The 12,813-nt window shown below is 39.6% G+C and overlaps 1 protein-coding gene across 4 annotated transcripts in view; it reads left to right on the forward strand.

The window, feature by feature from the left end:
• SULF1 (sulfatase 1) overlaps positions 1-12,813 on the forward strand; it is a 125,063-nt gene that overhangs the window by 51,170 nt on the left and 61,080 nt on the right. For all 4 annotated transcript variants that reach the window (XM_075085199.1, XM_075085204.1, XM_075085201.1 and 1 more), the window contains 2 exons: positions 8,662-8,721; positions 9,044-9,278. In XM_075085199.1, coding sequence (XP_074941300.1) covers positions 9,107-9,278 — 172 coding nt within the window. In that variant the 5' untranslated portion in view covers positions 8,662-8,721; positions 9,044-9,106. The remainder of the gene's footprint in view (positions 1-8,661; positions 8,722-9,043; positions 9,279-12,813) is intronic.

Below are 12,813 nucleotides of genomic sequence, written 5' to 3' on the forward strand. Positions count from 1 at the left end.
GAGCCTGCAGGAGATTGTTTTAGGGAGCTGAGGAGTCCTGCTGAATCCAGCAGGTATATTTATTTCGCACAGCAGAACACATAATTCAGGGTCTAAGTAAGGACTTGGACACCTGATCTGGCAGTAAACTCCATCAGTCATATTCCGTGCTTATATTTGCTGCCATTCCTGTGCAAAACTTTTTCACCTGGGAGGATGTGGCTCCTGTAATGCTTCTGGCATGGGACTGAGGCCATGTGGGGATGACTTTCTGAGTTTCCTTGTGGTGGGTCAGTCACAGGTAACCCCAGGAACCACCCCCAAGCACATGAGGTGTGTGCTTGAGTGGGGACTCTGCGACAGCGAGGTGACAGGAGGCGGGGGGACCAGAAGTATTACTGTGATAGCATGCACAGGTCCCCTAGGTTCCTAGGCTGGGGCTGTACCTTGTGCCCCCAGGTAACACAGCTTGGGGAACACTGGGGGCCTCCTGATTACAAAAGAGATTAAAAGTAAGATAGATAGTAGGGGTGACATGCTTCTCAGCAGTGCCTCAAGTCAGTGCAACTTCCTCGCAGACTAGTCTTTATGGAAAAGGATATGAAGCATCTGGTTTTTGATTGTTTTGTTTGGTCTGACTGTCTGTTTACTATTATTAGTAGGCTGGTTTCTCTATAGTACAGGTTTGTCAGGGAGGAACTTATTTAAAAACACATTTCTCGGTCTGTCAAGGAGCTTTTATATGTATATCAGTGAAGGTAAAGTTTTTACTGTACCAGGACTGGAAAAGCTGCTTGACAAAGAGAAACAACCTAGTAAGGAAGATGTCACTTAAAAAATTGTATTCAGGACCTGATCCATTGAGTCTGTCTTAGTAGTCCTATTAAATTCAGTTTGAACTTACTGAGAGTAAAACTCATTTGAATATATAGGGGCTACTCAAAAAACCAGAGATTTATTAGGCTTGGCCTCCAGATCTGAAGGGAAAAAGAAAGTCAGCAGATACCATACGCGGTCTGTAGTGGATCTACGTGCATATAAGCACACTCACTGTGCATGTAAGCACACAAAGTACTAACACTACAAGTAAATTCACTTTCTGCAATGTAGTATAATAGAATAAGTTTTTCAAAAGCACTTACAGGAACAGCCCGATTCTCACAGTTAGCCAGGGGATGGCACCTATCAAAATCCCTGCGGTGTTTGTGAGAAGCCCATCCTCCTGTGTTATAGGTAAAGGACCATCTGAGATCCTCTCCTAGGAGTACAGGTGCTCGCTCTGTGTGTTTCCATACACACACTTACATGGATTCATACTGCCAGTTCCTCATGTTTCAGTCCTTACATAGGCTCCTCTGGTCCCCATGAGCTCCTGCTGCTTCTCCTGTGCAGTCAGCAAGGAGAGCGGCCACAGTAGCCATGCATTAGGCCCAGCTTCCACCCAAGACCACCTATCCACATGACTGCACAAGCTATCTGAACCTCTCCCTGTGATAATAGAGGTGTGTACATTACTATGAGGAAATGGGCATGTTCTCTGTCTTCTATATATGTAGATCCATACACATTCTGTGCTAAAGGTGCTGTATTCATATTCAAGCTAATCACATCCATTTATTTAGGAAAACAAACTGTTTACCAAATAAAAAATCAAAAATCCCTCTTTCAAAGAGAGTTGCAGATCTTTGAGGAGAAGTAAACATATCTAGGAAGGAAGCTTTTTAAATTGAAAGAGTTCTCTATCTAAGGGAGATGTGAAAATCTATGCTCTTGCACAGTTTCTAAAGCCAGTGGACTTAAATAAGAACTTAAAGAAATGTGCAAACTGTGTTGCTGTTGTTCACCTCTGTGATATGATCTCCCAACTCAAGACCACTTACTGGATCACTGAACCAACCATCAGTGTGTTATTGTATGGTATGTTTTCATAATGCCCCACACTGCTGAAGTGAGCAGGGATATAGCAAAGATATGTGGTTTTAAAATGGAATTTTTAAATTACCTTAAATTCCTTCATACACAGAGGTTACTCTTTATATTTGAAAAATACTTGAGTCTTTTAGCAATTATATTACCTGGTAGCTGGAAAGCCACTTTCTGTAAAGATTAAAAAAAAAACAAACCTGATATCAGAAGCCTGTTTGGAGCCTAGTACACATCTAATTATCTTTCTCAGTCTTAATTATTTAGCAAGTGCTAATAAACGGCATGTATCATGACACTCATGTTTAATAAGCATATAAATTTAATTGATTTTTTTTCCTCTCTCTTTGAAGACTCACAGACACGAAATTCAATCACAAGGCAATGGCATTTTAACTTCCAATATAACATCAGGTTTTAATAAGCCTCCTGTTTGCTGCACACATGTGCTTAAGACTGCCTGGAAACCAAATCAGTAGAGAAAAGGGATTACTTTAGATTACTTTGAAATGTGCATTGTTTGAAATGGCCTCTGGTGACCAGCTTTCATGAATGGCTGATTTTACTTGTGGGGCACGTCATCTGGCTCAATTATACCAGGCTCTTTTGTACGACAAGTGCACTTCTTGGCTGTGTTGAAATATGAAATTCTAAAACAAAGTAAATCAGATGGTGAGAAATAAATTTAAGTAACTGTATATTATTAGAATTCTGTAACTTAGCAGCAGGCACTCTTCCTACTGAAAAATATGCAGGAATTTTCTTTTAAAACTTTCACAGATTTGAAGTTAATATAAAAATATTATTTTTAATTTTCTTTAATGTTTTGTTCAACTATATTAACAGCATTAAAATCAAAGACATATTTTCCTTTTCTCAAAGGCAGATCATTTCTTCTACAGTTATGTATTTTTTCAATGTTATGGGAGTTTGTTTTTTTACTCTGGCTTATGAAGTGTTGGAAACTTTTGCCTACTAAGAATATCCCTTAACCTGTACAAAGTTATAAAAGTGGGTTAGCAAGTGTGTACTATACTTTCAAGTCACTGCAGGCTTTTTCCTTTCCTGTCTGTAACTGTTTGTGAAATTACAATGTAAAAACGTAATATAAGGTTATGATTCTCCCTGCCTGCAATTACTTTAAATTATAGTTACTTGAAATTAATCTAGCCTGAGGCACTGATGATACATCATTATAATACACAGATTACATTTGGAAAGTAAGCAGATAACTTATTGATTAGTAAAGTGTGTTGGAAATCCAATAGGTAATGATTAGATTAGACCCAGATAGGAACTACATTCTTTGTGTTCACTGTAAATCCTATACTTTACAGCTAAGATTAGGGGATTAACCTTTAAGAAGAGATGGTAGGTCTCACTTTCTCCTGACTTCTGCTGTACTGTAAATGTGTTTCCCATGGCTGCAGGCTCAATATTCCCACAGGAAACTGACCCGCGGATTTACGCGGTCGTGCCTGGTAGTCTGAGATTGCAGTGTTTGCCTTTTAAATTCAAGATAGCAGTGTAAGATGTGACAAGAGCATTAACATTACTACACTTAAAAGAGTCATCTGTCAACAGCTTTTTCCACTTAAGTGCTTCACTGTATTAATGAAACTGAGAGTTGTTGTTGTTGTTGCATGGTGTTAGAAGGCAGTATGATTTAAGGAGAGGTTTAAGACTTCTGAACCACTAGGTTGCTTTGGTGCAGATGAACATCTCCTGTCTCTAACCTTTTATTATGTAATTTCAATCTGTCTGCACAATCTTAACAAAATTACTAATCTCATGAAATTACTAATTTTATTGGGTCTCTAACCTCACACCTGCTATGATTCAGACTGCGTGAGTCTTTGAGAGGTCCATCCACTCTTTGACATAAACATCAAAGATTCACAGAAGCTGTATATGAGTTGCTGAGAAAACCCCTTTCACTCCCTTTCACCCTGGAGTTTCCATGTATGCAAAACATTTGTGAGTAGAGCAGCATTGCTAAACAGACACATTTCACTTTAAAGCAAAGAACAGGAAATGGTAGGCAAAAACCACTGAACATGACCTTTGCAGGGGCACTAGTGGGTGAAGCCACCTCCAGTTAACATGATGCCAATGATAGTGATTTCTGGCACTATGAGCAGACTGTCAGGTTTTTGAAATGCTACTGACCAAGTGCCCACCGATGTGACCAACCTCCAAGATCATATTGGAAATGACTAAATGCTGTCAATAGCAGAATCGCCATTCTGCTTTTTATAAATAGTCAGAATTCTTGTTGTTGTCCTTTGCCTCTCTACTTTTCTTATGGAGAGTCTGATTTTAAGGAAACAGAGGATGCTGGGGTCATGTTCCTGAGAAAAACATTCATCAAAGCTAAAACCATCAAGGCAGCAGGTCATAGGTAAAATATGTAGGAAGATAATCGTCCTCTGCTTGGGGTGAGGAGACAAAGCTCATTTTCTCATGGTGATTGATATTTGAGGTTTTGTTTGTGGGAGAGGTTTTATCCATTTATTTATCAGAGAAACCTGTAAGAAATAATTATCCAAGATGGTCTTTTGCATAAAGGAAATGAGGCAACTTATCACTTGCAATGACAAGGCCTTTTGCTTCGTTTCTGTGCTATGATATATTTTTATGCAAGTTCCTAGCACTTGTCAGCAAATCTCAGCAATGTCCTAAGTAGCAAAACATTTGTTTGTGGACTATATCTTAATTATATACAACTATGTCAATTTTTGGAGGCAGGGATATCTAAGTACAGAGCAATAATCAGTAGGATACTGGATAGTAATGAGGAACGAAACAACCACAAAATTGCTACTACATTAGGAGTTGCTTGATTTAGGATCCCTGTGGTACCTTACATTTGCAATTTGCTGGGCACACCTATTGCTAATATCAGAGGAAAAGAAACCAGAATTCTGATGCTTAAGCTCCACAACCACAGTCCACATCATTACTACTACTACTACTACTAGCATCATCATCATCATCATCATTATTGCTGTTTCCTTGATTGGCCAGAGTTGGTCCATTTTTGTTTCTAAGGAAAGGCCACTAGAACAGCAGGCCTTAGCCTATGACTTTGGATAATGTGATGTCCTCAATGTTCATGCTTAAAAGAAAACACTGACGCTGTGGTGCAGAGAAGACAAAGTTGTCTGCCCTTTGTCACCACTTGGTCTTGAAGTAGTGATTGCATAGCCCATGGTATTGGGGATGGACATATGTCCAGTATCCTTATTCATAATCCCTGCATTTGATTCCAGATTTACAAACAAGAAAGAAATCTGTTCATGTAAGCCAGACTCCCTACGCAAGGATATGTGGAAGCCACATTTGTAAAATATTAAATATCAAGAAGTCCATACATCTTTAAAGCTTAAAATGGAGTATGCTTCTGGATACTCAGTGCCCTCTTTCATTAACAAAGTGTATGATTCTGCACAGATTTTTATTAGCTAGCCACAAAATGGCATTTCAAGTAAACACAGTAAAAAATGTGGACATGAAAACAAAGTGGATTTTCAAATGGAAAATACTATTTTTTGAAAACTGGCTATCTTTTGTTGCATTCCAAATTAAGCACTTTCAGCTAATGCACTGAAAAATCTTAAAAGCTTCTTGGCCAAAATGAATATAAAATCTATGAATAGTTTCAAGAGATACTATTCTACCTTTTGCTTTTCTTCCTAGCCACTGAAAGACATTCTCTTAAGAGACCTAGAAATAAAGTCCTTCTAGTTTTTATGCCACATCACACGAAGTGGCACTGTAGCCCTCCTTTGCAGTGCCCTGCTAATGTAATTCAAGTTTCGTGGGTAATTAGTTCTCCATGCCAACAAGTCCTTGAACTGCCTGTTATAATACCTGCAGCATAGAACCAACTAAAGATCCAAGTTTTCAGATTTTATCCTATGAAAGGTGACTACAGACTATGAATTTGTGCTCCTGTGGAAAAAAAAAAAATTACTGAAAGAAAAAATTACATCCAGATGAGGAAAAATAGTTTCTTTGGGTTTCTCTGGTTTCCTTTATTTACTGACTACATTTCAGTTGTCATAGGTATGTTCTATAGGAAAATATAATATAAAATTTCCAAATAGCATGTATAGACGTTATGATCAGCACTTGTTTACTTGGCTAGAGTACCATTTGATTTCTGAACTCTGCACAAAAATTTTTAAGTTTACTTCCCCATTTCAGTTTGAAAAGGTCCCTTTTAGAATTTCTCCTATTTTCATCTATCTCTCAAGACAAACTACAGTTTCTGTAGGGGCACTTGTAGACTACCAGCCTGCGTCCAGCACAAACACTGCAGCCCTGCCTTCCCTATCAAGCCTGTATTTTGACAGTTTTCTTTACTTCATTTCCTTCTAGGACTGGCAGACAGACTGTAAGAGGACAAGTGGTCAAGGGTCACCTTTTAATAAAGATTTGTTGTATGCAAAACAGGAATAGTTATGAACAACAAAAGGTGGCATTATTGTGCTCTTGCACAAGAACCATTCAATGAAACTTGGATCATTAATTTTATATGTGTGGATCACGCCTGATATTTTCTTTTATTCATCAAGGGGAAAAAATTAGAATTAGAAAAGAAACACTTCATGCCCTTTTTCCTAGAAAAGAATTGCCTAAGGTGGCCCTAACTTGCTAAAGCAAAAGGATTTTTTAAAAAATAACTAATATAGCCCGAAGAGGATGAAATGGAGAATACTTGTTAACGTTCGTTCGGATTAGTGTAAATTTTAATAGCACTGAGGTGTAATTGTGAGGAACTTGCAATTTCGTACTGTGGGGGATTATTCAAACATGTTGGTGCCAATGTTTGCTCAGTGCAGTCAGGATGACTGCGCTTTCTGGGTCAACATTGTCTGAAAAAGTTTGCTGTACGGTACCACTGAGGTAAGAAGCTAAACACTGAGTCTCACTTCACGTAGCCTTTTGTGCTTTGTGAGGTGAGTCAAAGTTTTGCTATTTAAAGATCAGACATTTAGAGAAATTGTATTTCTGCTTTTGCACCGGAGCATGTGGTGTCTGGTGTCTGTCAGAAGGAGGTTGACATCTCTGGTAACCCCATTCTTTGGGGCTTTTGTCAGCTTTTATGTGACTTAGAACAAATACATGGAAATTGAAGTATTTTTAAAAGTAAGTCCAGACTAATTACAGACTTCCAGTCTACTTATCTGAATGTTCTGTAATCACCAAAATGGTGTTTAAAGTTAAATATATTGGCTTTGCAGTGCTCTAATGTTAGTCAGAGGCCGGACTGTTTGTTGGTGCAGAGACAATGAAAGACAGGATTTCTCTGCAACAGACACTTGGATTTCCCTTTTAAAGATGTTCACACTCTTCTGGTGTAATTACAGCCTGCCAGAGTGAGGAGCATGAAACTGTTTAGCTTGCGAAGCTTAAAATAAAAGGTGTATGTGAAAACAAGAACACGATCCTTTTTCTAGCAGTCCAGCACCAAGTCCCATCCCCTCCCTCTCCTGTGGCTTCTTCCCCTGAAATTTAGAGCACCTTCCTATTAATGCATTTTTAGGTGAGTGATGGGACCCTTTTTGTTTTCTGTGTTGCTCTTGTTAAAGTATTTCTGCTTATTCATCTGTTTGTAGTTAATGTTGCATGTCTGAATATGAAGTGTCAGGTGTGGGTGCACAGATCTCGTCGTGAATTATGCCCCAGTCTAATTATATAACGTGCACCCCAGTTCCCATGCAGGCTTCCCCTTGGGCAGACCTCTTGAATGTTCTTGGGCTTGGATGGTTTTCTGGGGGTTTTTTATTGACCAATGTCACCGTGCTTTATCCATAGTCCCAAAATAAAAACAGAAGGAATGTATGTGGCAGGTCAATACCCTGGAGGGAGCAGGAATGACTCTGCGGTTTCTTTCCCACCCCCTTCCTTTTTGCCCCCAGATATCCCCTCCCTTCCCTTGTGTAACAGGATGGTTTTGCAGAGCTTCAGTCAGTAATGCCAAAAATGTTAAAGTGTATGTGGCTACCCATTCCTCCCCGGGCCAATCAGTCATTTTCAGTCACAGGTTTAAATCTGCTGCAGCAAAGCCAAGCCTTTGTGCTTGCATCAAGTCTTACAAAAGCAAGACTGGCTGACTGACAGGCACGGAGAGGGGGTTCTGATAACGTACTGAGCCGAGTCTGGAAGCAGAGTATTGAGGACAAGGCAGTGCCAGAGCTACTGTGCATTATGGATGAGGCACTCAGGTCCGTCGTTGATTGACTGATGGACAGTTACGCTCTTTCACAATGCTGGGTAAGATCATCTGGACTGTCACTTAATATGGGCTTTCTTGTCAGTGGGACGATGACTTTTCACATAGTGATCCAATGTAGATTGCAAATGACAGCCATGCTTTGCCCTCTGCTTTGTAAGAGATTTGTTGCTCAGGCAGGTGAGTTAACCTAAAGTACGTCACTGCTTGCCAGGTGCCATACCCTGGAATTAACTCTTATTCTCAGAATCTCAGGCTGACTATAACTGTTGGAAAACCACCTGCATCTGATGACACAATATATATGTCCTTTATCTCTAGCAGCTAAGGTGCCGTCTAACCACTGCATAGGTACGGTATTAAATTAAGGGGGTGAGCTGAGGGAAATGCAAATTTTTTCTGCCCTTTTCTTTCAGGACAGAGAAAGGAGCTGTAATGAACAGTTCTGGAGACTTTGAAGCACAGACACAGTGCTGAGGTCTTTGACTGACAAGGCTTCTGCTTTCTTCTTCTTACAGGGCTCCTCCTACAGATGTTCTGAACACGTCTGCATCCCAGCAATTTTTTACTGCACCCAGGTACTGAATGTAAGGAACAAGCTGCATAAAAAGAAGCGTGGGGTGTAGGAGAAGGAGCACAGTGAGGAGTATACCAGAAGTCATGCCTATACAAAATGCAGGCAGTGGCACGACTTCAAGCAAAAATTATTTGAGAAAGCGTAGTTGCAGAATGACCAAGTTTATTCTTAGAAAATGACAGAATAAAGCTCTTATTCAACAATATGGCTTATAATCATGTTAAATGGTATGTGTCAGGCTTGACTTCCCTAAGTGTCATCCTTTCACTGTGTGACTGGGAATTTATTTATTGCTTGAACAGGATTTCTTTTCCTCCCTACAGGTCTTGAAAACTAGAGCTCAGGCACTTCTGGATCAGTCTCTTCATTGAAATACTGGAACTACTATGAAGTCTTCTTGGTTTGCACTCATCTTGGCAGTGCTCAGTACTGAACTGCTAACAAGTCACTGTTCCACCATCAAGTCCCCAAGGTTCAGAGGACGTGTGCAGCAGGAGCGAAAAAATATCAGACCAAATATCATCCTTGTACTCACAGATGATCAAGATGTGGAGCTAGGTGAGAAATAATTGTTATTTGCTACTTCATTTCATAACATGTCTTTCCATAATTTCTGCCAGGCAGTACTTTAAATTCAGAGAAGCTACTGGTCCTGGAACAATACCAGAATGTGGGGCAAGTTTGGAAAATGAGTTAACAAATATTGTTTAATAGCATTCATCAGATTTAATTACAGACTTTAGGAAAAGCAAAATCAATTTTGCATATCAAAATCTGCCATGGAAGGCTTTAATCGCTACCATAAAATTATTTACTAACACATGCAAGGACATACAGGTAAAAAATTTGCATCAAAAGCCCTTCTTCACTTTGTGACTTTCTGTAGCATTTAAAAATTTGAGCCTTATGAGATTAGCCTTTCCCTCAGTGCTGTATAGCTGAATGTCTATATTCTCCACATATTTGTCACATGCATGTATGTAATCTGACATATTTATGCACACAGACAAACTGGTCTGGTTTCAGGACATAAGCTTAATATTTCTGTGAATTATTAAAGTGTTTAAAATCCATCTGCTTTAAAACTATGCTATATGTATAAAAATAGGTTAGTTTTGCTTTCACAAGTATACTAAATATCTGAGCACAACCTGAACATACCAGCCAGAAGTGATTTTCACATATTTTTCTTAGGGTGGAAAAAGTTAAAACACTTGGATGATGTTCCAGGAGGCCTTTGAATGTTTTCCATTAAGTAAGTTAGAAAGATATTAATGGTAGTTATCCATATAACTGATTTTTTGGTTCACTGCCTAAAGTGAAAAATCAAGGAGAGAAAGAGGATCATTTTAGGCTACCCCCAAGCAAATATTTTAGTTTTGGGGGTGGGAGGTAAGATCAAAAAGGTGACAAAACGGCAAATCAATTTGAAATGAAATCTCGCATTCCTAGTGTTTTTTAATGAAAGTCATATTTTTAATAAAAGTATAGTGAATTTCTAAACAAAATTCCATATGACCTTGAAAAGTCAAAATGCTTCATTCCAGAAAACTTATAACAAAATAGTTCATTTGTTGTAAAATCATATCCTTTCAGCTAGAAAGCTGTAGACAAAAAGTAGTCTAGATCTAAAAGTAATTCTTTAGTTGCTAACATTTTTGTATTTGTCATGATTGCAATAATAATTTACACACTCCTTCAGGGTTGTGAGAACATAATTAATAAACTATATGTCGTGACTGAAGGTTAGTGCTTTTATGCAGCAGAGCTCCAAGACCAGGCCTTTAGATCTCAGCGCATCTTATCATTTTTATTTCTCACTCTTTCAAATGTCTGCTCTGTTTAGCTGTGCTGCATAATGAATGGCTGTTCCCAGCTCTATTTTTGGCCTAAAATACAGCTATTACAATAAGAATGCATTTCTTCTTGACAGAGTCGTTCTGAAATTTCTTTAAAAGGGTCAAGTCATGTCTTCCTTTTTGTGGTCCAAAAGAGCCTACTTTCTCTAGGGGACTGGGGAAGGTAGGTCAGCAGACACATGCCTCTGAACAATGTTACCGACTTGCTGTCTTCAATCTTCCAAGAGGGTTTGCAAGTGGTGAAAGAGCAGGAAGGATGTGGCAAGCCACTTTGTTCGTATTGTGGAGCCCCTCTCTTTGAAAGCTGCTCTGGATGTTCGCAGGGTGCTCTGGCTCCTATTAGCAAGCAGTTGAGCAATAGTCTGGATGTATATGCACTCCCACTGCATTCAATGAAGACACAGGTTTCCCCTTCTCGTAGGTCATTTCACAGGAAACAAGATTCAGCCCCAAGACTTATGGTACTGCATTATTCGCACTTCTACTAATAAATCATTCTGCTTATCTCAAAAGTAAAGCCATACTGTTTTCCATGTGTGAATTATCCCCTCGCCCCTCAGTGATTCTTGAGAAAAATCTTAAGTTTTCCAAAGGTCAATGGGAAATAACACTTTCTGCCATGAACAGAAAAAACTTAGGTATTGCTATCTAAAAATTGCAAGACTGAAAGTCTCTCAATATGGATTATTTGCTATTGTATTCCCAGCACGAACATTTCTAAAAGCTCTTCTAAATGAATGCTTGAACATAAAAGCATATAAGGTACATTATACACTTCAGTTGGGAAGAATCTGTCTCCAGAGCATGTATAAGCATTGAACCAAAATATTCAGCTGCCTGAGCACAAGTGATATACAGGGGAGTTATCCAAAGCAAAATTTGCAAGAGGCAGGGAGCTTGCATTTAGTTAGTGCTCAAAGCATAGGAGTATGCACATCTTCCTATTGATCTGCGCCATCCCTCTGAGTTTTGCATTCTGAATGCAAAAAAGTTCAGCAGAGCTGCTGTCTCATCCAGCTTGTCAGATAAAACCCACAAATTGCTCCACAACTGCAGTCAGTTCCTATCTATGCCAGGAGGAATGTGGCACAGAGGAAGGATATTACTGATCAGCTGGTGGATGGCAACTTAAGTGGTATAAAGCAGCCTGGTACACAGCTCTTGAAGAAACTCAGCGAATACTTGGGCCCAGAAGCTGGAAAAAGGCTGGTTAAATTGTGCCTCTGTGCACCTTCTTTCCCTCACCAAGATCCTGAGGTTCAAGAAATAACTGCCCAACACTGAGGCAAATGGGCATCTTGCTCAGAGCAAAGCACCAGCTCCCAGCACCCAGCACTGCCCAGAACTACTGCCTCCCCGCAGACAACGTACTGATGCTCTTCAGGTCAGTGGCCCTAGCTCTCACTGGGGTCATGTCTGTTCCAGCATTAGTACAGATATTTCCAACTTTTTGCTCACTCTTTAGTCTCTTCCCCTGTCCTCCAGATTCTCTGTCACTTCCACACATCAGTACCTCAAACAGTGACCCCCCCAATCACTCTAATAACGCTCACTGTGAATAATATCTTGATTAACATCAGAAAGAATCCAGAACTCATGAATACGCTGGTAGTTCCAGTGTTTCTTACAGAGACCTTTGAGATGTCAGAGAAGAGGGAACAGGTTAAAAAAAAAAAAAAGAAATCTGAGAGGATTACTTTTTCTCTACCCTTGTTTACATCCTAATGCACCACTCAGTGAAATCCATACAAACGATCCACTGAGTACTGCAGTGGGTGAAGAGATCACAGCATCATCTATATACATCATATCAGGCATAATTCACCTGGTTTGCTTTCCATCTTCAGTAGAACTTTAGAAGCACTTAACAACACAAACAGAAAAAATGGGGTTATGTGCTGAGATCTGAGAAAGTCCATCACCTTCCTGGGGCCTTACATATGTCCCAAATAAAGACAAGGTGGCTCTAGCCAGCCCTTTGTAGTGAAGTCCACCTGTGTTACACCTGGTTGAAAATCTATAGCAACTTTAAGACTTGTTGTGAAACCTTGGTTACTAAATGTATTTATTGATATATGAGAATAGACTGAGAGGTGACACTGAATTTCTTGTCTGACAAAACTTGCTACCTTCTGTGTCCAAAGTGGTTGTTCCCGCTTATCTGGTTCCCCTCAGGTGTTCCCCAATCGGTCATGTAGAGCCTGAGCATCCTGCTGTCAGAGAGTGCCTGAGTA

This window comes from Phalacrocorax aristotelis, chromosome 2 (assembly GCF_949628215.1).
Source record: "Phalacrocorax aristotelis chromosome 2, bGulAri2.1, whole genome shotgun sequence".
Lineage (NCBI taxonomy): Eukaryota > Metazoa > Chordata > Aves > Suliformes > Phalacrocoracidae > Phalacrocorax > Phalacrocorax aristotelis.